Source organism: Ischnura elegans, chromosome 2, assembly GCF_921293095.1.
Source record: "Ischnura elegans chromosome 2, ioIscEleg1.1, whole genome shotgun sequence".
NCBI classification, from domain to species: domain Eukaryota; kingdom Metazoa; phylum Arthropoda; class Insecta; order Odonata; family Coenagrionidae; genus Ischnura; species Ischnura elegans.
In genome coordinates, this window is record NC_060247.1 from 40,416,508 (window position 1) to 40,443,246 (window position 26,739).

Here is a 26,739-nt window from a genome sequence, read left to right on the forward strand (position 1 = left end):
CCGGGAATTTTGTCTGGGGAGGGGAGGGCTCAAGGTCTGATAGGTCTTCTCATATTTGAGATTTAAAAAAATACAACTATTACTATAAAAAATATTCTCTTTATTTTGATATGAAACTTATTGATATTAAAATAAATGATTGAGGCTCCGTAATACACAAAATAAAATGAGTGTAGTGATCACACTATTAAAAATGTTGTCTATTTTTTGAGCATCTGGGGGGTGAGGGGGGAAAGGCCCCCGTGACCCCTCCCCCCCCTTAAATCGCCTATGCTTACAATTACAAGCAAAATTACAGCGACATATTCTCTGGCTTAGGCCTATAAGATACAAATTTCTGAAGTCTTTCAATTTAAAAAGATATAATTATGTATAGCAAATGGTACAATAAATAGCCCATGCAACTGGACACAATTGAGTGTTTGATAATTTTCAGACCTCAAACTTACTGCACAACTAGCGTACTACATTAAATAAAATACATTTGCAAATAAAAATACAGCCTGTTTTCATTTACTTTGTTTGGACTTTACTTAAAAAGTGTACGGAGGTTGTATTTGCTAAGAAAGTAGTAATTCATCAAGTACATAGACACATTTAGAGTAAACTTAAATAATAGCAGAGCCAAAGCCTAACAGAAACAAGCGCCTGGCGTATAATATGCATATAATTAGGCACAAAAGATGCATCGGTGCTGCAGGCAATGCAGTGTGTGCAACAGAAATTTTAATATCCAAGGAAGTTTTCAAGGATAGTCAAGCATTTTTTAAATAAACATACATTTACTTCACTTATCATTGCAGGGAAGCACCAATCTGTCCTTGGGAATGTTGGATATACTATAAGGTGTACACAGCAGGTAAATTTCCATTTCTGAGAAAATACCATACTTGCATGAATCTAAGATGACATTTTTAGCTCTCCGGAAGGTGAAGAATGGTAGTACTGTCATGGTTGACAATGAATCCCCGAACCTCTCTAGTCAAGACTTGTGTACCTCTAAAGTCGTATCCTCTGTAACCTCTACTGTCAAGACTTGTGTACAACATGCAAAACATACCCATGTACACAACTTCCATAGTAAAAAACATGGAAATAAATTCCATAAAAATGGCTAGCAGTAAAAGTAACCAGCAGCGTAGACCTTGACTCTAGGCAACCCCGAGATATTTATGTATATTAAGTGATGGTGAAAAACAGTTAAACCTGTATACAAGGGTGGATCCAGGATTTTTTTCTGTCTGACAAGCATGGTCTTCTCATATTTGAGATTAAAAACAACATACAACACTTACTGTATGAAACAATCACATTATTTCAATATGAAAGAAATTAATATCAAAATATTAACAAGTTACATATATTGCATAATAATGACAGTTTTTGAGCCCCTTTCCCACTTGGGCTATGATTTTTTCAAGTACTGATTAGCAAATGACCCATTACCAGAAAATCTGTCTTCTTCACTTGGCCTCAAGTCATTAATGATTGAGGCTCCATTATACAGAAAGCAAAATGAATGTAATGATAACCATTTTAAAAATCTTGTCTATTTTTTAAGCTTCTGGGGGGGGGGGGGCAGTGCCCCAGTACCCCCTACTATCTACCACTATCAAGAAATACAGATGGGTAATTCAAGAAAAATATGACTACAGAAAAAAATATTGGAGTTATAATTTATAAAGCCAAATTCCAATCTACTTTGGGCTGCATACGTACTTAAATTTTCCCGGATTCTGGAAGTGACATAATGCTTTTCGGCTTTGGTCCTATTTCATGACAAAATCAAGACAGTATGGCTGATACACCTGATGACAAAATACGTAACTGTACTTAATAAAGTAACATGGTTTATGTGGACCAAACATATGACAATATTATTTGTTCTTGAAATACTATTTTATCAACCTAAGTTACATTTTTAGGATAAAAATTGTTTTTGAAGGTAATGCACTAACGTTTAAAATCTCATACAGGAAATTCATCACCTTATATTTGACTCGTATGTTTACTTGATGTGCGCATGATATTCCATAATTTTTGATAGATATTTGGTGTGGGTAGACTTTTCTCGGTATTCCCACCAGGTTAAAAACTCCATTTCGTATTATTAAAATTATCTATTCCATTGAGGAGTTTCAAAAGTGGAAATTCACCATACCGTACATTCATCTTACATTTATACAACTATGGTATTTTATGCATTGGTCCTTGGTTTTCAATCTGCATAGGAGTGGTAGAGCTTGGTACTTATAAGCTTTAGATACATTAAAGTCTCCATTATATTAGGGTTGCATTCAAAGGCATAGCTTGCTGGCAGAAATACATTTTAGGATGGAAAGGTGTGCGACTAGAAGATGATAGATACTATCTGATTAGATTTTTTTCACAAGCAGATACATTTGGACTTGAACCCTTTTAGTGCTGCCCTCTATGAACTGGTACACAAAAAGAATTGCAGGGATATTTCGACTAATTTGCACAATCGAATCAGAATTTAAAAAAATATTTAATTATGACTTTATTGAAGTTATTTATTTTCACTTCTTGTACTAACATTACCAATAAAACTGTTCACCTACATTGCTATCTTCTCTGTACAATTTGGGAGTAATATTAATTTCAATATTTATGGAAAAGCACCTAGAGGATAAATCAGCCCTCGTTACCTCTTGGGCAGATAGATCAGCAGACTGGCACTTAAAGGGTTACATTATTTTCAAGAATGGAAATGATGAATTCTCATGGCTAATCAGGGACCCATAAGCTTAAGATATCCACGAAGCTCATTGCTTCACTTGTATTCTCTTTATACCAGCATAATATTTCTGTACACACATCAAAATTTGTGCAATAGGGATATTCAAAGAGGGCAAAGAAAAAATAAACTTGTTCTATTCTAAGACTGGCTGAAGTGAGGCACACCTATGCAGCTACACCTGTGAATGTTAATCAAAAAGAAAAAAAATGGGTTTAGGGGTGAAAAATTGATAATAACTTACAGCTAGCTTGAAGGAAAGGAGTAGCTGCTCGGTAATGTTTTACTGTTAGATGGACGGTATCACCTGCATTTCGGAGTATACTCACAGCATCATCATGTTTTGCAGTCGTGACATAACGATCATTAACTGAAATGACACAGACAAATAATTAGCCAAATAAAAAGTATGTATATCCACACCAACAAAGCAGTTTGTGGTCATGAAAAAGAATATAGATTTTCTTTCCAGAACTCAAAGACATAGGTTGAAAAGGAATATTTTTCTGTAAATAATTTTTTACCACTAGGATTTTGATATTTCAATAAATTTTACCATTACACCATATCGAAAATGAACGAAAATATGATACCAAGTGTAAAACATATTCCAGAAGAGACAGCTATGCACGTGACTACTATTGATCTTTTATTTATCATCTTCTATTTCATGGAATTAACCTGTCTCAACAGCAAGGTATGTTCTCACCAGGGGCGCAGCTAGGAATTAAATCTAGTGGGGGTTATAGGCACAACTAATACTGGGGGAGTTATGGAAAACCCACCAGGATAAGTGAAAGGTGCGGGGGCCCTCCCCCAGAAAAATGTTAAGATAAATGGTTCAAAATGGTGAGTTTTGCAGCTTTCTGAGGGATATTTTATTGATCCTTACAGTATTCTATAACTAATATTAATCCAATTAAGTAAAACGGATTAAATTTAAAAATTTTCCTGAGCTCTGGGGGGGGAGCGGTTATCCCCCAAAACCTCCCCCTTGCTGCGCCACTGGTTCACACTACAGTAACGAATCCAGGGCTTACCTGATTGACAAATCTGGATACAATTTCACAAAGACAGTACTAATAAGTACAAACTTAATAAAAATTATTTGATATTCTGGGTCAGAAATACCTTTTAAAATTTACATAAAAATTAGGATTAAATAAGCGACACAATACAAACCCTTAACAATAGCATCACCCACAAATAATTGCCCCGTTTGGTCAGCTGCTTGGTCTTTAAATATCCTTGAAATGAGGATTGGCAGATGATGTTCGGCTCCTCCTTTGATACTCAGCCCTAGGCCTCCAACTTTTTGCCTTATTACTTTCACGGTCCTTTCCTGCACAAAGAAAGGACAATGCATTATTATACGAGAAGAGTTTACGATAACACCAGCAAATACAGAGATGTTTTAAAGAATTTTTGGAACACACATAATTTTAATCGAAGAACATTTAAAGATTAGGTTTTTTTACCATAGATTACCTTTTTTAAGGATATCAAACTTTATTCTGCTGCTAGAATTTATTTTATACTCACTCATTGAGTTATTTCATTTAATTTTCTTTGTATTTTGGATAATATTTCAATGCTTGCAATTTTTAAATAATACGCTCACTCTCTCAGTGTTTTTTGTTTTGGCCTGGGATTTTGGCCAGATTCATGGTTAATATGAATTAATTGTTGTAGTGTTAGGACCCTAATCATATAATTATATATTATATAACCAATAAGAGCTTTAGAAAATCAGCACCATAGGAAGAGGCATGAAAAAAGTCCACAAAAAGTAGAGATTATTGATCCCCGACAGTCAATTTTTTATGAATGTAATTTTCACATAGAAAAATTTAATTTCCGGAAAAAGCAAAGTAATCTCTTAACAATAGTTAAATAATGAAACACTTGAAAAACGATGTATTACCTAAAAATAAAAAAAATACCAAATACCAGACTTCCACACCCCTCATATGTCTCCAAAAATCTCTTACTCTGGACAACACTGAGATAGTGAGCGAATTATTTAAAAATTGCAAGCATTGAAATATTATCCAAATTACAAAGAAAATTAAATGAAATAACTCAATGAGTGAGTATAAAATAAATTCCAGCAGCAGAATAAAGTTTGATATCCTTAAAAAAGGTAATCTATGGTAAAAAAACAAAGGTAACTCATACGTGATCGCGAATAAAAGAAACTTATGTGATAGTTTCATCTTTTTCTCCTGTATTCAAGCAACACACCACACGCTGAAAGATAGAACATATTTACTACTCGCTTTTTCTTAACTTGCCACATCTGTTTGAGTATTTCAACAATAGAAAATTGCAATTGATTTTTAATCCACTTCCCACTTAGTAATTTTATTCCATTGCGCTCTAATTAGTTAACTACATTTCCATGCAGGAAGAAATTGAAATTTTCTCAATAGATGGCGTATGTTCAAAATGTTTTGGCAGAAATTTCTATGGGATGTCATAGGGTGGAATAATAGGTAACCGATGGAGAGGAAGGAAGGGTATAGGGTTTTTACATATAATAAAAGGAAGTAGACCTTATTGGGAATTGAAGAGGGAAGTTTATTAAGGGAAGGGAGACTGCCAGAATGCTTCTTAAATACTCCATGGAAACCTTCCTTAACCGGTAGAATGTTTTAATAAATATGCAAATATTTGAAGGAGACGAGGGATGATTAAAAAATTATCACTTGTTTAGTTGTTTCCTAATACTCACCCTAGCGTGTTACAGGAGCTCACATATTAGGTTCTTCTACATCTATTTCTTATGAACCTAATAAGCACCCACGCTTTATTCACTGAATTATGAAAAGCTCATTTTTTAGTGCGTGTAATACTGTTTTAGGAAAAGCATATTTTTTGGTTGATATGTTTTTATGTACTTATATTGGCAGGGGACATGGAATGCAAAAAATGACACTTGTGCACGTAGCTATTTAATTAATTAACTAAATACCCAGATAGAAAATTAGTTTTTTTTAAATTTTCAATAGATAGCGTTCGTTATAATTTTTTACGGAGACGAGGGATGCTAAAAATTGACACTTGTGCACATAGCTATTTAATTAATTAACAAAATTTACACAAGGAAAATTTGGTTTCAAAATTTTCAATAGGTAGCGTTCGTTATAAATTTTTTTAAGGAAATGAGAGTTGTTAAAAATTAACACTTGAGCACTCTTGAGCTGTTTCCTGCTACTCACCCTGGCGTGCGGCGGTGGCTCCGGGAGGGGGCTCTTTGGGGTGGGGGTAGTGGGCTGCGCGGCGGGAGGGGGCGCGGTGGGCGTGGGTGGGGGCGGTGGCTCCTCCGTGGGGTGCGAGAGCGAGGGTCTGCTCCGCCGCTCCTCCCGCCTCCGCCGCCGCCGGCGTCGCCGTCGCCCGCTGTCCATGATGGCGTCGTCGTCGTCCGCCGCCGCGTCGTCCGCCGCCTCCTCCGCCGTCGACGACACGGCCGACGACGCCACCGACGACTCGACGCACTCCTCGTCCGCGCGACCCTCGCCCTCCCCCCGCTTCTCCTCCAACTGCGGAGATTCCAACGACCGAGATCAGAGAAAAAAAAAGGAATCGGGTTGCACGTAGACTTCGAGTTTATACATTTTTGAATTTGTTATAAATAAAACAAAAAATAAATCTGAATTCAAAGTGAAATTTTCTTTAAAATGACGTATCATTCATTATTTAAGTCCTTGCCTGCCACACAACAGGTCGCGAGCCCGATTAAGTTTCCCTTATTCAGGGTATGGATGTTCGTGCACGATTGATTGTCAAGTTACAAGCCCCTATTTAAAAGGCCAATGGTACTGTTTTCGGTGGTACAGAAATTAATAAATATATTTTACTCTTTTCCCTCGGTATTTTGCTAGCCTCCGCCTTTAACCGGCCTCGGTGGTGGAAGGGTAAAGTCCTTGCTTGCCACATAAGAGGTCGCGGGTTCAAGTCCCGCCTGAATAGGTTGCCACACAGCATGGATGTTCGTGTACGTTTCATTGTTAAGTTAAAGAACCTGAAGTAAAAGGCCAATGGTGCTGTTTTCGGTGGTACAGAAATAAATTTTAAAAATTTCCCGGCGTATGATTCGCAGTAGTACGATAAGATATTGCTATGGGTATATGGTCCTAACATTTCAATGCCAGAACGTAATTAACAGAGGAAAACAAAACCAATCGAGAACAAACCAATCAGGGCCCACTTGAACGGCACTCGAGAGTATTAATACCGACAAGAACTTAGTTTTACCTCTGAATACGATGACAGACTGACTATTATAACTTACGATGATGACTTAATGTGCAAGATAAATGCTGCAGACTTTGTAGTTTTCCTTAGGCTGAGTTACACATTTCATAAATTTGACAAAACGGCTAATTTTACGGTGCGCGGAGTCATTTATTGCACAGGCGATTCTACATCTTTGACTCTGTTATAAAACAACAAATAAATCAGCCTTAGTTTCAAAGAATGTAGCGCTTAAATGATTGGACTACTAGTCAAATGAAGAAAGCGGCTGGCATTAAAAAAGAAACCTATAGATGAGTGGCAAATCAATCTTTGCACTGAATGCATACAAATTTAATTCAATATCGTGAAGATTATTAGAATAAAAAAATCTAGACTTATTTCATATTTTTTCAGATTGTTTGAAATTATATTATCTACGGAATGTTATCTTTGCAGGCTATCAAAATATTACTAAGTGCTGTTGTAGATTCAAGGTAAAACAAGCAAAAATCTCGATTGAAATGATCTATAACAGTAATCAATCATCATCTATATGGAATATTGATTATAGGATGTTCAAGGATCGAAGATATACCTATGCGTAGGGGAATAAAGGAAAGTCATTTGGTTTTTACAGAAAAAATTATTCAAAAAATTTGTCATTTTCCATCACATTTCACAACGCTCAAGGCACTATGAAATTCCCTAGCATTCCTCGACTTCCTAGATTCCCTTTAATAATGACAAACATGGCTTTTATAGCAAAAAACTGAGGCCTCATTCTCAAAAAAGGCAAAAATTAACCTAATAGGTATGCACATCGTGGGTCCCTCATACCCTCATAGATGGTTCAAAAAAATAAAAATTTTCAAAACTGAAGGGCACCATTGGTACCATTACGTGAATCCTCAAAAAGAGAATAGCGTTTAGTAATATTGCTCAACAATGGGGATTAGAATCCGGCAGGAGCGCACAATATAAATGAAAGTAAAAAGAGTAAAATAAAATATTCTCAGGCTTTTCCGACAAAAAATAGTCAAAATCTTTAGTGAGCCAAAATGAAATGGAGCATTAATATGCCAGAAAGACAACTTATTGCTACAATCTCAGTATTACTGAAGTGGTTATTATCGTGATCACATAGGAAAAAATAAAATTTCACGGTCTAATTCCCACCATTTGGCACGATTTTGCCATGTTTACGGCAGTGACCGAAAAGATTAGAGAATATCCATGAGCACTCAATCACGTTCCTGTCGATGAAGTGCGACCGCTCAAAAACCAAGAGTCAGGCACGATGGAACCCCATACCCACGAAACCTCTCCCCGCCATTCAGGGGGCCAGCGGGCTCGCGAAACAACCCCTTAATCCCCGCAGCGATGAAAAATTAATCGGCCATTTGGGAACGTTCAGGAAATCCATTCCACCGATCGATTCCCGTGTCATCATTCGGACGAAAAAAAAGATGCATTCCTTGCCATTAGATCCTCGACTATAAAACTCGGCGCAGGACTCAGCATAAATCCTCAGCGACTCTTGTCGACTCGGTCCAAAACACGAATCAGAGAGAGAGAGATATACACGAGGAGGTAAATGAACTCGCTCGTATGTATATCGTAAAAAAATTTAGCGATAAACCGAAGAGTATCTCTCGTCGTGAGAAAATAAAAGCCATCACGGGAGAATGCCGATGTAGTAGGAAAAAATAAATAAAAATAAGATCGCGCGGTATTCGGCGAGATAAAAGGAATTCTGAAAATCGAACGTCGACTCACGAGAAGGATTGAGGAACGTAGCGAGTAAAAATACAAATAATGAAAAAAAAAACAAACGAGCAGCGCAGGGATGCCCGTACAGTGGGGAGAGTTGAATTTCCGGTCCGGTATTGACTTGGATACCGTAGATTTATTTTTATCGGTCACCGCACGATTTGCTCGTTCCCGATATGACTCTTGTTTCTTCACCTCCCATCTAAGATGATGATCAAACGGTACTGATGGGATGTTTAAGTCGTAAGCATAATAAATATCTGTGGTGGAAAAATATTCGCAACTCTTCATCCAGCGAGCAGGGATTAGTGACACACATTCCGAAAGCGCCAAGTCTTGGCGATTCCCAGCCTCAATTTCCTAAATAAATGGTATCCTTTCAAATAATCTATGCTTATGATTATCCGACAAAAAACCGGAACATTAGAGCGAAAAACACATTAAAAAATGCACTCCATTACTAAACACGTAAAGTTTACGAGAAAATTCCCAGTTAATGCATTAATTAAAAAAATATATGTGCTTAAGAGCTGGAAACAAGGTTAAAAAAGAATGACACAAATGTATTAAAAATTCTAAACGGTTAGAATCACACAATAGTAGTTTCCCTGTGACATATTTATATAAAAACACTATTTAAATTTCAACTCTTTCCGCTTTAAAATTAAATTTGAAGACAAAACTGTGATTTTTATTCATAAAGCGTGAGATATGAATTGAAAAAAAAAATCCACGACAGTTGAATTTTGTAATGAATAGCGAGAGAATTAATCTTTCCCACTCCTACTGCAAACATGAATAAGTGAACACCTAAATGGGCATGTGAGATAATACGAATATGCCTTCTATATTATAGTAGGGATAAAGTGATAACAATTTTTATTCAAATAACGAAGCACGTTTGCTTTTCACAAAAGAAGAAGAAAAAATGTTTGTTTTCAGTAGATAATATTCAGAGAGAAATGAAATACATCCAAATTACTGGGAAATGATTGCTACGACTAATTGTCTGAAATGACTTATGTTTGGAAAATAAGACGAAAAAAATCTCATTTCATAGTAAAATTATCTAAATAAATCTATCGCTGAGGGATATGAAACAACATAGATTACTGAGAGGACTCCAAGCATTGATATTTTTCGATCTATTAGATATTGCGGGTGACCTGAATCCAACAGAATTTTTCTCATTTAATATTTAGAGAAATGTTTTCTAAATTTTGAGGTGGGTACCTTACGACGCATACCTCTAGCTCGACCAATCTTTTTTGGTGAAATATAATGTAATCTTAGAATTAAAAATTATATAATCACCTTGAAAGTTTCAGGATATATGAAGTAGACTTAAGATAGTAAGACTGAAGTAGAAAAATTTGCCAGCAACTCAAATTTGAAAGTTTTTCCTCAAAAATTTCTCAGATGTTTTTATTTTAATTGAGATACAAAAACAACCGCCGAAGGACAGGAGGACAGGAAAATGGCTACGTTAAGGAACAATCCAAGAATGAGTTACATTGGCCAGATTATCAAGTATGTAAAAGTAACGAAATACGTCATCATCAAAAGACTAGCAAATAGGAGAGGGGAATTGAAAGCTGCGCCAATCCAATATTAGGATTGATGATTTCTGGTAACGATGATAGAAAAATACAGGCAAGGATTAACTCTATGTATCCTAAAAATTGAAGATGACATAATAAATTTTATATGAATACCATGTCACCAATGAACACAAAAATCGCCCGGTCCCCAGCCCTGTTAAAGTCTCAACGCGGGAAAGAGGAGCTCTCTCATTGATTATTCCAGCCTGCCATTCTTACCGATCCCAACATCAAACTGACAAATCTGCCTCATCCGCTAAGAACGTAAAAGAGAGAAATCTATTCGAGCCAACAATAAAAATATTTTGAAGTCTAAAGGCGATAATGCGACGGATTTCCAATGGCCTGGATTAGAAAAACGTTCATTCTCAGGAAAAAAAATATTCATATGATACTAATGCTAGCCTATTAGATCATACGATGTAGAATTATCTGGAAATATTATCGAAAAAAGGCATTTTAACAATAGCCAAAATCATTACATGTTTTCAAAATCTTGATAAACGGTAAACAGAATGCATCAAACTTTTTTGTGAGCTCACAAGGGGTTTATAAATTATTTTCCATTGGAAGTAAGGTATGGTAAAGGTTTGTGACACGTTGGGTTACTTAAAAGAGGAAATTGTGTCGTCTAAGTCATCATGAAAAACATTTTGACCGCATCATAATGCTGTTGGATGACCAATGGATTTATGTGGCGATAAAAAAAATAATACCTATAAAAAAATTCAAACATAGGATGAAGAGAATATCATTAAAAAATTCGGGTCAATCAAGTGAATCAAGGGAGGGGTATTCATCTAACTTGAAAGGTCCTTTTGACGGGGCTACTTCAGGCATACATGCGAGTGGGTGGTTCCGTAGGTATTTTTCTTTTGCCTCCAAAACAGTTTCCCCATCTCTCTTGACACCAACTTAAAGCCGCAGAACAATTAAAAGTGGTGGGCAAAGTCTCCTCCTGCGAGGGACGTTGAATTAATTACGTCCCAAAGAGTTTTCATAGCGGGAGGGAAGAGAGGAGGGGAGTTATGAGGAAGAAAGAGGATAGGTAGGGCGAGAGATAAAATGAGGAAAGGAAGGCAATTGGCTAGCTCACCATTTTTTTTTTTTTCGTTTTCGATGGAGTTTGAAAATAACAGAGGCCTGTCTTTTTCCCTTGTTGACCCCTCGCTTATTTCTCGAGCTATTCCCAAGGAAAAATCGAAGGCATTAACCAGGCAGGGGCGGTCTGGGGTGTTTGAAGGCTCTCGGCTGGGGCTCATGATGGGGCCCTCCCAACTGGGGGAGTCGGGGGTCCTCCCCCGGAAATTTTTAGGAAGTCGCATGACCGGAAATGGATTCTGACGCTATTTTGGCTCTTAAAAATTAAATAAAAGGTACTAAATAAACAATTTCCTATTAATAAATACAATGAAAATAGAGAATTTGACAGCTTATAAAATTTAATAATGAGAAATGGTTGTATTATATGTATATTTAGTGAATTTGTTGCGTGAAACTGCCCCGAAAGCTTACATACCTCTAAATTAACCTTTTCGAATAACCCTTTCAAAAAAGCATCAGGTTCTCTTTTTTCTTCTGACACCTTTATTTTACTTATTTTTTGCCAAATATTTTTACACACTGTATTTTGTAAATAACGCAACTAATGAATAAGTAGAATTTTATTATGGCAAAAAGCTTTGGTTCAAGTAATCCGAGTAATTTTTTATTACACCTGTCATATACGCTTCACGACAGGCGCGACCATTGTGGGTGCCTTCGGCGATTGCCGATCAGCCGACCTGGCCAGACCCCCCCTTGTTTTTGCCCTTTCGCAGATAATTTGATGACGTCATGAGCTCATGCTAAGCCGGTTACCGCTTCTCAGTTACTACATCCAAATTACTGGGAAATAATTGCTACGACTAATTTGCTGAAATGACTTGCGTTTGGAAACTAAGACGAAAAAGTTCTCATTTCAAAGTAAAAGTATCTAAAAAAATCTATCGCTGAGGGATATAAAACAACATAAATTACTGAGAGGACTCCAAGCATGGATATTTTTCGATCCATCAGATAATGCAAGTGACCTGAATCCAACAGAAATTTTTTCCCATTGAATAGAATAACATACGCCTTGTGAATGGGCCTCGCGGAGTTCGTTGTACTTCAGACTGTGGTGAGCTATTCCTTCACACGATGAGAGGGTCTCTCTGAACAAGCAAACAACTCTTACAATATCGCCAAGTCATGAAAAGTTGTCGGCAGCTTTTGATTTTATTATTTTAAGCGTACGAGGGAATTCTTGTGTTAGGAATATTTTTTGTTGTAAGTTAAAATGAACTGTGTTAGTGGGTAGAATGTTAGGTAAACAATGGAATAGAATACGATTTTTAGATAGAATGATAGGGCGTAGCCATCATTGGGAATTGAAGAGAGACGTCCATGGAGGAAGGAGAGGCAGCCAGATTGCTTCTTAAGTACTCCATAGAAACCTACCTTAATCAGCAGAATACTTTGATAAAAAGTAATAATAATAATTTAAAATTTTTATATCTCACACCGAATAAAATATAGATATCTGAGTTGAACTATCATATTTTGTCTTATTAACTAATTTGGTGAGTTTCATTACCAATTATATTCATTACTTGCCCGCTATTGGAGGAATCTACTTATCAAAACCTCGCTGAAGAACCTGATATAGTCTTTTCTTAAATCATGACAAGTACAAATGGGCGGTAACTCTCACTTTTCCTCATTTTAAGCATAGGAGAGGACGGCTTAGTGGGAGAAATGCGTTTTCACCATAACTAATATTTCCCTTCCATGAAACGAATTCTAGTAATGAATTACAATTTCAGGTTTGAGCGAAGGACCCCACGTCAAAAGTTTTCTGAGCGTGAGAATAACCCTGGCTATGGATTTTATGGGTGAAATTCGGCTTGAACGTGATGCTACCGGCCACGATGACGAATAACTCTGTAATTCAAGCTGAAGATTGGTTTTATTGGCGAGGGTAGAGCTCACCTCAGAGTAATGCAGGCGTATAATTTATCATACTCAGATCAATCGATTATAACCTTTTAAGTAATACACAAAATCAACATATTTTCAGCTCTATTAAGGTAATATTTATCCTGAATGTTCTTTTGTGCAGTAAAGTTTGATGGCGAAATATGTAGCCGCCACAATAATTTTTATCTAGTAGAAAATTTTCACATTTTCAAATCGAGAAGTCTTGAAATTAAATTTCTCCCAGAAGCAGCTCTGGGTTAGAAAGGGTTTAAGGGGCCAGTTTCTTTCTCTGGGGCCTTTCCTTTCCCCATTTCTTACCTCCACTTCCTCCTCGGCCTGCAACCGCAGTGTCTCCATGGTCAGGTGGAGTCGGACGGGCCTTGGGCAACTCTTGCCGTCGCTCACGGCAACCATGCCCATCCTCACCTGCAAAGAGGACAAGAAAAAAATTTTCAGTACTAGAATACGAGATGAATTTGGGGACAGAGTTAAGAGCATTGGAGTTAATTTTCTTCAAGATGCCTGGTGATGCAAGTATTTTCTCTGAATTCGTCGAAAAAATGAAAAAAAGGTCAAATTACGGGCGACTTACACCCACCAAAGTACCCACGAAAACTACGCAGTGGTAAATAAAATAGAAAATTCGCACCCGTAAAAGTAAAAACAAATTGAAAAAAATTGCAAATTCCTTAACAAGATAGTAAAAAAATGGAGCAGTTCCAACAAATTAAGCGAGATACTTCGAAATACTGTCAGTAGCTACGTTCGTACTAAAAAATGTCTTCTTAATGCTTCTTAGTATTCAGTGATCTTAATGTTGAGCAGAAAATTAAAGGGAGATTTAAATACATGAGTAATCTATACATGCAATCTCCAATGGAATGATAATATATCCCAATATACGAGAAACTTATCGAAATTCTCATTCGTGAAGCAAATTCCTACGCGGAACTCAAAAGAAGGCTGATCTGTTCACCATTGGATCAATTCATGAATGAACACAATCCCAACTATTTCAGATAAGTATTTATAATTTCTATTCATGCCTCTATGCAAACGTTCAATGGAAGGACCACAACAATTCACGGAATCCTGAGATAGGAAGAGTTACTCAAACATTCCATAAATAAACTTCGTTGTCATGGAAGAAGGGTTTTGTGTATTAAAATCCCGCTTGAGCCAAATAAAGTTAACAGTCGAGGTATAATAGTTCGATACAGGAGATCGAGGAAGTTCGATTTGGGAAATTTCAGTGGTCTTACCAAACTTATCACAAAAAAGTAGGCATACCTCTTTTTGATAATATGATCATTATATTTTAAAATTATTTATGTATATTTCATAGCTTCTTAATAAAATTTCATTTGGATTGCTAATTACACATTAACACTTGACTAAATCGAACTTAATTTAATTGAACTAAATTGAATTTACCTTACTTGAACTAAATTGAAATTAATAACTAAACTAAGTTGGAATTATCTCACTAAAATTAAATAAACCCTCGACTAAATCCACCCCAAACATCTCGTTTCCCACAATCCAAGCACCCCGCATAACACCTTCATTTCACTCTGTCGAGTCCAACGGCGAGATACACCGTAAGCCTTCACTGAAAATTTTTGCGCGGATGTCGAGAATAGAATCAGGATTCCAGGGAATTACGAGAGAGCTTGTATAATTCGCGGGGAGGAGGTAAAATGAATGGAGAGAGAGAGTGAGCGGGAGAGAGAGACCTGCATAATTTGTGGTCAACAGACGAGTTACGGAGGGGAAGGGCATAGTTTCGGGGGATGATGACTGGGAGGGAAGGGGAGGGAACAAGGGAACACGCAGATTCCGTCGTCCGGAAGAAGCGGAGGGCACTCTCGGCGCGTGAGGCGTGGCAATGCAAGGGTAATAGTCACGCAACGCCAACACTCGCGGCCATTGTGACGACAAACAAGCGTGCATCATTTTTACAAACGCGCAAAAATTATACCGTATTTTTTATGTTTGCATACATCAAATCAGCACACCACAGAGTAGAGAAATAAAAGGAAAGTCCTGCTTATTTTCCATTTTAAATTTTCCAGAACGAATTTTAAGCAATGAATTCAAAAACGGTATCCAAGAGGCAGGAATTTTGGATCAACAGTTTTTACTCATATTTTTGGAGCTAATAGAGCTGTTTTTTATAAAACAAACAAAGCTTCCGTTGCAAATAACATATATTCATGGCAAAAAGTCAAAGTGAAGGTTTGTTAACTATGAATATAAACAGAAGAGATTGTTTTTCACAAAATTTTGCAGAGCAGATATGTGCAGTTTTGGAATTCATGGTTTCACATTATCTTCTAGATTTTTATGCACCAAAATACAAATTTTAGCGTAGACGCATCGACGAGAAATGTGATGGGGGCAATGAGTCCAAATTATTTCCTATTTCCACGAGCTAATTAATGAGATATATAAAACTCGGTATTTTCCAGACGGTACGTAGACAGACTTTCCCTTTAAATAGGAGCAAAAGGTTTAAAAGAAATGTACGTACCCTTTGGATGTCTCCTGCAATTTTTTGAGCCCGTTCTCCCACCGGTCCTGTCTCTCTATGGTTAGGTATGCAATATTCTCTAAACGCATATGCTCTCATCGGGAAATACAGAGGGTGAATAAAATAAACCCCGGTCAGCACTTTAATGTGTCTCAAATTCTAAAAATTTACCCCAGAATTTTCTGAGGTTTAAACGGTTCACATTTGAGGTAAAGGCAAATACAGACATAGTTATAGTCACTTTGAAACACCCATTACCGGTTGTTTGAAAATGAAAAAGTGGGGTTTAAACGCTTCATAATATTAATCACGCTAAACTTACGGTCTCATATACTATGGGGGAAAACGTATCCCAACAAAGGTTGTGCCTCCACTATCGCTCCGCAGGATAGCGGGTTTCCTTTCCAGAGGGTTGTTATTCTTTGGTCAGGGAGAGAAATTCAAACAAGGCAAACCATTTCCTTTCCTCGTCGTCCAAATATGCGACCGACCACTGAGTCTCCCGTAACCCAGAGCACGACTCCGTAGAATAGAGGCGCATTCGACTGCAGCATGTGCGCACATTGGGAACGCTCCTCTGAATTTTCCTTCGCATATCTCAAAGAAACGACAAAAATCACTACGGGCCATAGAAAGCTTTCTCTTGAGGTAAACAAGACAGTCAACTAGCCGATTCGATGGGCCACGTATTTCAATGCAATTGACTTACCTCCTCATTTCATCTCAGATTTATCACAGCAATGCATAAATATATAACGAGGGCTCTAATCCTTTAAATTATAGAATATTCTTATATTTTTACCCATTTCCATTCAATAAGAACGGGTCTTTCTCCTCCCTAACACTATTCTCGAATTTCGGCTTCGCACCATCGCGTTACGAAAGATAGACAGCCTCGTAATAGCCATAAGGTCGGCGAAACCAGGTGAAAACTTGAGCACAGCCAAGCTTGGAAGCTTTAAAAGCTATATTTTACCAAAGAAGCCCCCGCGCACAGCAAGCATTTATCAATTTCCAACACCTTCCCAGCTCCTCCACTTCAGCATCCTAAGGGTGGTGGAATAGCCACGATCATTCAGGCTCGACCTCAAGCCGAACCACTACGACCCTGGATAAGGATGAAGAAACTTGCTTTTACGGCCTATGAAAAAGTGAGCAAGAATACCTAAGAAGAGAGGACTAAGTGGACGGGTTAAATGAGAGAGAAACTGCGAGCTGAGGATAGACAAGCATTGAAAATAAGTTGAGTGAGTTGAGTTGAGATCAGTTTCTTAAGCCAGTTTAAATAATGCAGAAAAGCGGCTCGATCAGTTATAAACTGTCGCAAGCAAACAAAGAGCGTTGGAAAACTAATACACGAGTTATGTTGAGGGCACAAAGAGATTAAGACGTTATGAGCTAAAATTATACCGCTTGCGAAATTATGAACATACATCTATGAATGTGAAACGAAGGCTATATTCCGAAGCCGAACAGGTACGATGTGAGCATAAAAATAAGAGAGAAATATTAACGAGGAGATGGAAAAAGGAATTACTTTTTTCCGCGGAAGGGCCATTATAATATTACGATGTGAAGAATAAAACCACCAACGCACAATTGAAATTTAACACTTTCGCAATACGCACCATATTCCTTTCAAAGTTAGCGAATGATATCCTACCATCTACCGTTACAAGGCTAATGAACTGGCATGCAGCAAGGACGAATATTAGAGGGGGTGTCCAGGGTTCCGCCCCCTCACCCGCCGCATTAAGGTTTGTATGGATAAAAAAATTAATAACGTAATCTTAATCATCTTCTCGAATAACTCGCGAAAGCATGGCTGAGGAATGCAGTAATATTGGTCGTCTTTTATTGAATTTAAATGATTAATACCGCATGGTGTTGATATTCAAAATACCTTAAACTACCACTGCATTCGTCTTGATTTCCTGAAAAATATGAACTATAGTCGGCACTGACTTGCGGGTGAAGTCGTAGACTTGGAATGACGTTTGAATGTGAAAACGCATGCATTAAATGGGAGTTTAATAAGGAGTAGGGCAGGGTGGTTTACCTAGGACATAGTGTACCTAGGAACATTTGCAACTACCGGCAAGTTCTGCAACCAAGCGGCTTTAAACTAATCTATTATGTGAAAGATGCGACAGAGTGCAAAACAGGTCAATTATGAGTCCATTTGGGTTATCCTTATAAAGAAGACGCTAGTTTGAAGTTTTTGTCGCTGAAAAGTAAATATTTTTAGTTGTATATCCAAGTCTTCTACCGAAAATAGATCACATCAACAGTGGTTATCGTAGCACAGTTGAAATTGACATATAATTTTGAGTAGTATTAGCTACTTATTTGGTATTTTAGACGTAATATTAACCAGACAAATCAGCTGAAATTAAAATGGCTACCTGTTGTACCAAGGAACACAAGCCCATGATGCACCTGGGAACATGTTCCTCTGCTTGTGATTTTTGTGGTCAGCCGTAATTTATGGCCTAATATTCTAAAATTTATTTTTTTTGTGGCACATTCATTTTATAATTGGACTTTAGAGAATGATATTTATTTTGGAGGGTTTAAACTAAGTTTATTTTTACTTGAAAGGAGTTATATTTTAAAATTGAGTTTTTACCCAAGCTACATTTATTTTCTTTATGTAACACTTTAATGTACATTTAAATTTATTAAAAAACTACATATTGATTCCCATTTTTCGAATTTTCAATTACTTTTCCCACCAATCTAACTTGTGTTCCTTTGTTCGATAGGTAGTTTTCCTAGGCACATGAACATGATGTAACTACGAACAACTATAAACACTTTAGTCTAAATTAGATCCATTAATAGTAAAGGTACAAGTCTAAAGCTATAACTTATTTTAAGTAATCCTGATGGATTAAATTGTTACTATTAGACTGAATCTTAAGTAAATATATTTTGCTTTATCTAAAGAATTTGAAAAAAAGCTCCGTGGTACAACACTCTCCCGTACGCCATTATGTATTAGAGAAATTTCAGTTACGAGAATGAAGTACCCCTCGTTTATACAAAGATTCGTGATCAAGCGCCTTCTGTGAAAGATTATATAACCTTTAAAATTAAAGCCTACTTCATGATGAACACGATTTTGTCGGATTTCCGTCGCTCGTGTTCCAGGCGTTAATTTCCGCCCAATGACATTTCTGTAGCGCTGGTGAAAATGCTCCCAGCCACGAAACACAACCCACGCACGGATATTCGGCCGTAAGAAGTCTTAGAGGCGCATACCGCGAGAACTTCCAATCCACACTCAAATACGAATTCCGGGGCAAGTCTCGAGGAAGCATGAAATTATGGATCAAATAGGAAACGAGGTACAGATTCCCAACTTGCATTGATATACGTATATATATATATACTATTCCTTCATCTTGAGATGAGGCATAAGGCTGAAACTGTCGTCTGCGATCTACGTTTGCGTCCCAAGCAAAATTCGCTGTCAACCATTTAATTACTATCACAGAATGTGTAGATTGTAGGCTTATTCACATGTGTTTTCAGTGCATTGTGGGTTAAAAATACACCCCCAGAGAAACTCCATCAGGAACAGAATCATTGGGAAATTGCTCTCGAAATGGTTACTGCATCACATTGATGTTGCTTTCTTTTTTCAGTTACGCAAGAGTCCTAAGTTAAAGCCCCGGCTTAATACAAGCCATTCTCATCCCGATCGAAAATATATTAACTCAGAATTTGGTGAAAAATAGCACTCACGCGAAGAAAACGAAATTTTTTTGACTTTTTGGAGACCAAATCGTCCTTTTGCTGATTCCCACCATGGGCTACACGACAAAGACTATTCAGAGGTAAGTAAATGGAGACAGAATTCACGGATAAAAGGAATGAATGAAGTTTTTCAGAGAGCAAAAATATTACTAAAAAAGTTTCACAATCACTATTTTCCTCCATCATGAAAAGGTTAAGGAAGCATTACAACGGATTCAAAAAAATACATTTGTAACTGCCTTCATGTTGAGAGGCTAAGGGTACCTGCATTTATTATATTAGTTGGAAATTAATTAATAGTTTTAATGAAAACGGTATCAAATATTTGCGAAATATATTATCTTATAAATCATTTAACGAACGAACGATCACATAAATATATATTTCTGTTTTTCACTCAAATCGGCCCATTTACGGGCCAAATAACCACTTCCTTTAGGTGCTTACGCTCAATTAATTGAGTATCAAGCTCAAGCTCACGGAGCTAATTGTGAAAACACAATATTAATAATGATGTGTGCTTTTAGCTAATATTTATATTATGTTAAATATATCAATAACCAGCTTTTATTCGGAGGAGTCCGATATTCAGCTCCCTCCTCGGCCAAAACATTTTTATCTACCTCGATGGCCTGCGGGGTAACCCTAACCTGTCCATGAAATTTTGCGGATTCGTGCTCCACGTGGATAAGCTCAACTGCTTCAGAGCATATACCTCAATGAGAAACCATTTTTTACTGCTTTTAAAGTAAAATTAAGGGTTTAAATAACCCTCTTTTTGGCGGTACAAAAAATTAGATCTGAATATCATTTTCTGCTATTTATAGAACTAAATTTGATGAATGCTTTTCTTGAATTGTTTAAGTCAAATTAATTATTGCACTAAATTAAAAAAAACTTTGATAATAAAAAATACGTATATGAACGAGAAAAATGAAAATATAACCATTAAATATAAGCCACTCCATATATCCTCGAGAGGCATTGTTGAAACCGGTAATAGCTTAATTTTTAGCTCAAAAAACGTTTTTTTTTCGCATAAAGTTTTGAAAAAATACTAAGTCCATTTTAGACCTTTTTTATTTGAAAATACAGCCATCTGGAGGCAAACAAGGTGGGCAACTTTAATCAATCATGTTAGAGAATCAGTTCCCTAATAGCCAGTAATGGCTCCCAAAAGGCTTAAGATGCACCAAATCGCATCTCCAGACATTAAGCCGGCAGAGAACCAAAAAAGTAATACAATAAATGTCTTGGAACTAGACTTCGTTGAGTACCGACCTTAGTCCCTCAGAGGTGCCTCGTTGACCTACTTTCGCCGAAGAGAGGCAATTTACGTAAATCCCACTGGTATGCTTTCAAGGGACTATATTCTCCTAAAAGAAAAGTTTCTGGGCGTTCTTCAGTTCCTCCAAGTATTTCTGGCTAGATTCAGTGGAAGAAAAAATCAATTGATGTTTGAGCTTAGGCCCTTCCATGAAAAACGTTGATAATGTTCAGAAACGGAAAAAAGGACCTGCCAAAAGTGTATGACCTGAAAAAATTAGTTGAGTTAATCCTCTAAATTTCCAACGATATTCCGCATTACATCCAAAATTATCAAATAGAGAGAAATTTCCATTGCATTTTGAAAATTTGAAAAAGCTAGCTTCACTCTGACTCTGAGCCTGATACCCTTACATCAATGGCTAAACTCTAAACTTACGCAACTCTACCTAAGGTTTCTTATCGCTCTCGCTCGGGCACTTCAGACACTGCCAGTAGGTTTTTTTTCGGAAAGTTTCCATTTTTCCCCAGCAATGCACATCTTGACTAGAGTAAATTTTGAGTCAAGATTCAGCTCAATAATTAATGTGAAATGCCTTTGAAATTGTGAATTCAAACTGTAGAAAAAACTAATATCTCAAATAAACCATCAACTATTTTTTATGCTTAACTTGCACCTTAACCGTGAATTGAACCATTATTTTCAAACTACGTCTTGACAGATGCCAAAGGGCTCACGAAGGATCACTAGGCTACCCTGAGAAAAAAACTACGAACTTTGATAAAAAAGGATGTTTTATAGAAGCTTCAGTAAAGGAGTTGAGAAAAATATTTAAATGGTTAACCTGCGATTCTTAAAATTAAAATTGAATCGGAAGAAATCTTGTTTATCCAACGACTTCATGACCATTAAACGTCACATTAATGGACAAATTATATTCATGCATCTTAAAACAAATAAATATGATCCGAAAAGGATAAAAAATGAACACAGAACGGGTTGCTTAGTTGTTTTAAGCAATAGCACACTTCCCCCGAGGATTTCAGATTAGGGAAGATGGAGAGGGGTGGTTTAAGGCGAGGTATATGTGAGGAACGCCGACAAATATGTAAAAATGCGAGGGCTTAAGGGTGGCTGGAGAAAGTTGCGCGTGCTGACGCATCTTCCCACGGTGGCAGCACGGTCGCCCTACCTCCCCCTCCCGTCACCCCTTCCTCAACACATCGCCATACTCCTCAGCCATTCGCCACCCCTACTAACAACCACCCTTCCCCACACCATCCCCATTATTTACCCAACTATCCAGAACCCCATGGCTCCCTCAATCCATCACTTTCACTCTGCTTGAGAGCGGGTGAAGCAGGGCGAAGAGGAAGAGGGAGAAGCGGAGAGATATCAACTCGCCCTTCCCCATGAATCGAGAAGACTTGTACTGGGCCTTAGTTTCGACTAAACTCTTTTTTTTCTCTAATAAATAAGTACTTAACGGTAAGTTTAGTTCACAAGTTGAAATTGCCTGCTAAGAAAGCAGTTTATGAATGATATCTCGATAGTATTGCCTTTCTTTTCTCTTTTTCTTGACCTCAATTTTTAGTGTTGTGAAGTTTTCTCGGGTTTACCACCGGGTGAGTTCATTGTAGACCGAATGGGGCAAATAATTTTGCATATCATTGTTAGACCTATACGCCGAGACGTTAATCAACATTTAAAAAATAAAATCTTGTTTTCCACCGGCGTTTAATGCTGGTGAAGTGTTCTCCGGTTTTCCACCGGGTGAGTTCGTTGTAGACCGACGTTTCGATAACCGCATCTGCCACATGACAAATCGAGAGAAGTGCTTTCCTATATAACGGTCAGTTTCGCGCCAAATTCTTCATGTCACTTATGTTCCTTCAGAGCTGTATCCGACTTGGCAATCCTGAAAAATCCGCCGTGGCAGAGCATAGCATAGACAATAACCACCGGGATACTTTTTAACGATGCCAAATAACTTGGCCGATCCAACGGCTACTGGGACCGTATAACGAAGGAGCCGATCGAAATCTGAATCGAGAGGAAAAATTTCAACCGAAACACAGGCTACGCGTGAACCGCCTGGAACCCAGCCCTAAGACAACTCAAGAAGGAAATGCAAAAAAATAGCGCGAACCAATCAGAAGTAACCTGAAGAATTTAGCGCGAAACTGACCCCGTTGGAATACCCGAGAAGATTTCACCAGTATCATCTGCCGGGAAAGAACAAGATCTTACTTTTTTTAATGTTGATAATAACGTCTCGGTGTACAGTTCTAATTGTAAGAATGATATGCAAAATTATTTGCCAACGTTTCGACATATTTTTCATATCTTCTTCTGGGCTATGAATGAATATGATTACATTAAATTGATACATGAATGCATGAAAGATTATTACGTGTTTATTCACAAAGAATTCAATTGTACACAAAACTGAAAAAGAAGAGACAAGAATTTTGACACACATTTTTTGCAAAGATTTGTTTACTGATTGTAACTACGCCGGTACAATGCCATAGTTATCATCGATTTCGATTTATTAAATAATAATAAATTTAACTTAAAATTAGGTTGTCAATATATGATCTTTTATTGCAGTCGTTTTTGTTTTTATAGGTTTGAATAATTTCTTTAAATTATCTTTTTTAAATTACTTTCACAAACTAAAATTTCAGTATGATCGGAATCAAAGGTATGGCTGTTGTTTATATTATGGTTTTCTAGGACTCATAGTGTAATTCTATTGTTTATGGATGATTTGTGTCGGGAAAAAATGATCGTTAAATACTGCGAAGCCTGTCCTATGTAGCAACTATTAGATACAATATCGCCAATAATATAGTTAACAGGGGCGCAGCTAGAAATTACGGCATTATGAGGGATATTTTATCAATCCTTACACTGTTATATAAGTAATAGTAATCCCATTAAGTAAGATGGATTAAATTTAAAAAGTACGCCACTGATTGTTAATGCTAATATTGCCAGAAAAGAGTCCAAATAGTGCCAACACTACCCGAGATAACAGAAATATAAAATAAAAACAAAGAGAAATATTTTCAGCCCCTCTTATCTTTAGAAATAAAATTAGTTTTTTCCTTACGATTGCTACCTCATAATGAAGTTTTTTTTAGTTGAATGAATGACGGAACAATTATCCATTAAAATGGCAATAATTGTAACGCCGATTCGACTTTCACGCAATTACGATATAAGGAATATAACAACACCAAAGGTTTCTCATCGTTTGCGCTATGTTATCTCGGACACAGCAAGTAGGTTTTTTCCGAACGACTCCATTTTTCGCTACCACTTTTCCCCAACAGTGCACATTTTGACTAGAGGAAATTTTGAGCCAAGATTCAGATCACAATTAAAGGAGAAAGATCCGTGAATTTGGGAATTCACATTATAGATAAGGATAACTTAGTGAACTACATAATATTTGTTCATGTTTAACTTGCCCCTTACACGTGAATTGAATCATTTTTTTATAATACCCCCATAAAATATACCAAAGAGTTGATATCTGGTGATTTTTCCGGGTATTCTTCCGCGTTTATCCATTTTGTAGGACAATATTTCGCAAACGTTCCAGTTGGCTTCCTCAGGTCCACTGAAGTGTCGATGCAGAAAGTTGTTCATCTTATATGCACCCCGTTTGCCGCCTGTTTTGTGGAGGTGTGCCCTGATTGGTCAGGATCTTTGAAGACTCATTGCCACGCGCTGGCGAGATTGTAGCCGTCTTCACGGTTGAAGTTATTTGTTGTTTTGGCGATTTCAATTGCCTCCCTGATTAGGGAGGAAGGTGGTGGTGGAGGCGGAGGTGGATCTGAGGAAGCCAACTGGAACTTTAGCGAAATATTGTCCTACAAAATGGATAAACGCGGAAGAATACCCGGAAAAATCACCAGATATCATCATAATCTCCGCGGAAGCCTACTTAGATACCAAAGAGTTCTCCACAGAGTACAAAGAACCTCTCTGGATACCATTATTTGCAATAAAAACTTTTATTTGGCAAAATAACGACGCTGAGCATAGATTAACATCCGCAGCAAAAAGCAAATAACACAATGGCGAAGTGTTTATACTAAAAAAAACTTTGTTGAGACGCCATAAATTATTATATTAAACTCCTCTTACTATAAAACAGTTTGACTGTTATCAGCCTAACAAATCCTGTTGCTTCAGTTAAGCGGTGGGAAGAAACGCCAAAAAAATCTAATTTTAAAAGTAATTCTATGAAAAAAAGTCTCTCAAGGAAAGAGTTCAGACGTTTAGTTTCAGCGTGGTCAAATTGCATTACAACCACTAAATGAAAGTGGGAGAGGCGCAAAAGTCGGAAAACTTTGCCGGAGCGACGGCCGCGGAGGAGGGAGCGACGAGGGACTGACATTCTATTTTCGAAACTGCTGAAAGGCGAAAAGAAAGGTGGCGAAGGAATTCCATATTCATGGAGCAGGAATGCAAAACAGGGAAGAAAGACTTTGGACAGGGAAAACATGTCTGGCGCGCAAGAACTTCATCTTTCTCCGCGCCAAGTCGTCCACGAGAGATTCGGTAAACAATATTACCCGTCTTCGAATTCGCATAATAAGCGATCTAATCATACCACATTTGGTACAAACTTAAACGAAAAAAAAGAACGTTAAGGGGGAAATTAAAATGGAAAGTCTGAGCGTAATAATTACAGCGTCCCTAATAAGGACTGGTAAAATCTGGTGAACATTTTTTTATTACTGATTTATGATTGCGTAAATATCATAATAAAAGTATAAAATAAATCAATATTATATCATTTACTAAATAAATGAATTGCACAATATGAGATTATATGCATTCAAAATTCCCGAAGAAATTAATTTTAAGCACTCCTGCGTTTTAAGAGCAGGTTAATTTCTTGCGCTAATTCTCAGTCAGCTGCTTTGTATCGAGTAAAAAGAAAGTTTAATAACTGAATGGACCAAAATGCTTATTTATCATAAATAATTGGAAAATATCCGAATGATTTTGCAAATGAAAAACAGGGAAGACTTTGGACGGAGAAAATATGTCTGGCGCACACGAATTTCATTTTTATCCCCGCCAACTCGCCCACAAGAGATTCGGTAAATAATACAACCATTCTTCGAATTCGCATAGTTCGCGATCTAATCGAGCGATTCAACATTAATGCGGGGACCGATAAATTTTCAGATCTCATTAGAGAAAAAAAAACGTATAAGTAACGAAAAAAGAACGTAAAGGATTTATAAAAATGGAAATCCTGAGCGTGCTCTTAACAGTGTCCCTGACTGGTAACATCTGATGAACTTGATTTTCATCACTGATTTATTCTTACCTAAGTATCATCATTATTGCATAAAATAAAATAATTTTTAAAATATTAACTGTATAAATTCATTGTACAATATACAATGACATATGTATCTTAAAATTCCCAAAGAATTTGATTTTAAGCACCACTGTGTTATTTTCTTGGAGTTCAATTTCATGCGCTAATTATCAGGAAACTGAATTGTATTTAGTATAAGATTAGCCAAATAACTAAATCGGACAAAGTGTTTAATATTCATAATTGGAAAAAATATGAATGGTTTACCTACGTCTTACTTAAGTAATTCATCTGTAAGACATGTAATCAAGAAAGAGGATAATTTTACACAATATGGAATGAAAGTTTGAATGAAGATAATCCAAAAACGTAGAGAAATGTCTTCTGAAATCAAAGGCATTTATTGCGCCGTAAAAAATAAAATAATGGCCAAAATGCTGACGCCCCGATGCAGGG

At 37.0% G+C, this 26,739-nt stretch overlaps 1 protein-coding gene across 3 annotated transcripts in view; it reads right to left on the minus strand.

Moving 5' to 3' along the window:
- The window catches only part of LOC124153635 (gamma-2-syntrophin), a 479,721-nt gene that overhangs the window by 23,593 nt on the left and 429,389 nt on the right, over positions 1-26,739 (minus strand). For all 3 annotated transcript variants that reach the window (XM_046526930.1, XM_046526929.1, XM_046526931.1), the window contains 4 exons: positions 13,687-13,794; positions 5,980-6,300; positions 3,941-4,100; positions 3,003-3,128 (listed from right to left, as the gene is read on the minus strand). In XM_046526930.1, the coding sequence (XP_046382886.1) occupies positions 3,003-3,128; positions 3,941-4,100; positions 5,980-6,300; positions 13,687-13,794 (715 nt within the window). The remainder of the gene's footprint in view (positions 1-3,002; positions 3,129-3,940; positions 4,101-5,979; positions 6,301-13,686; positions 13,795-26,739) is intronic.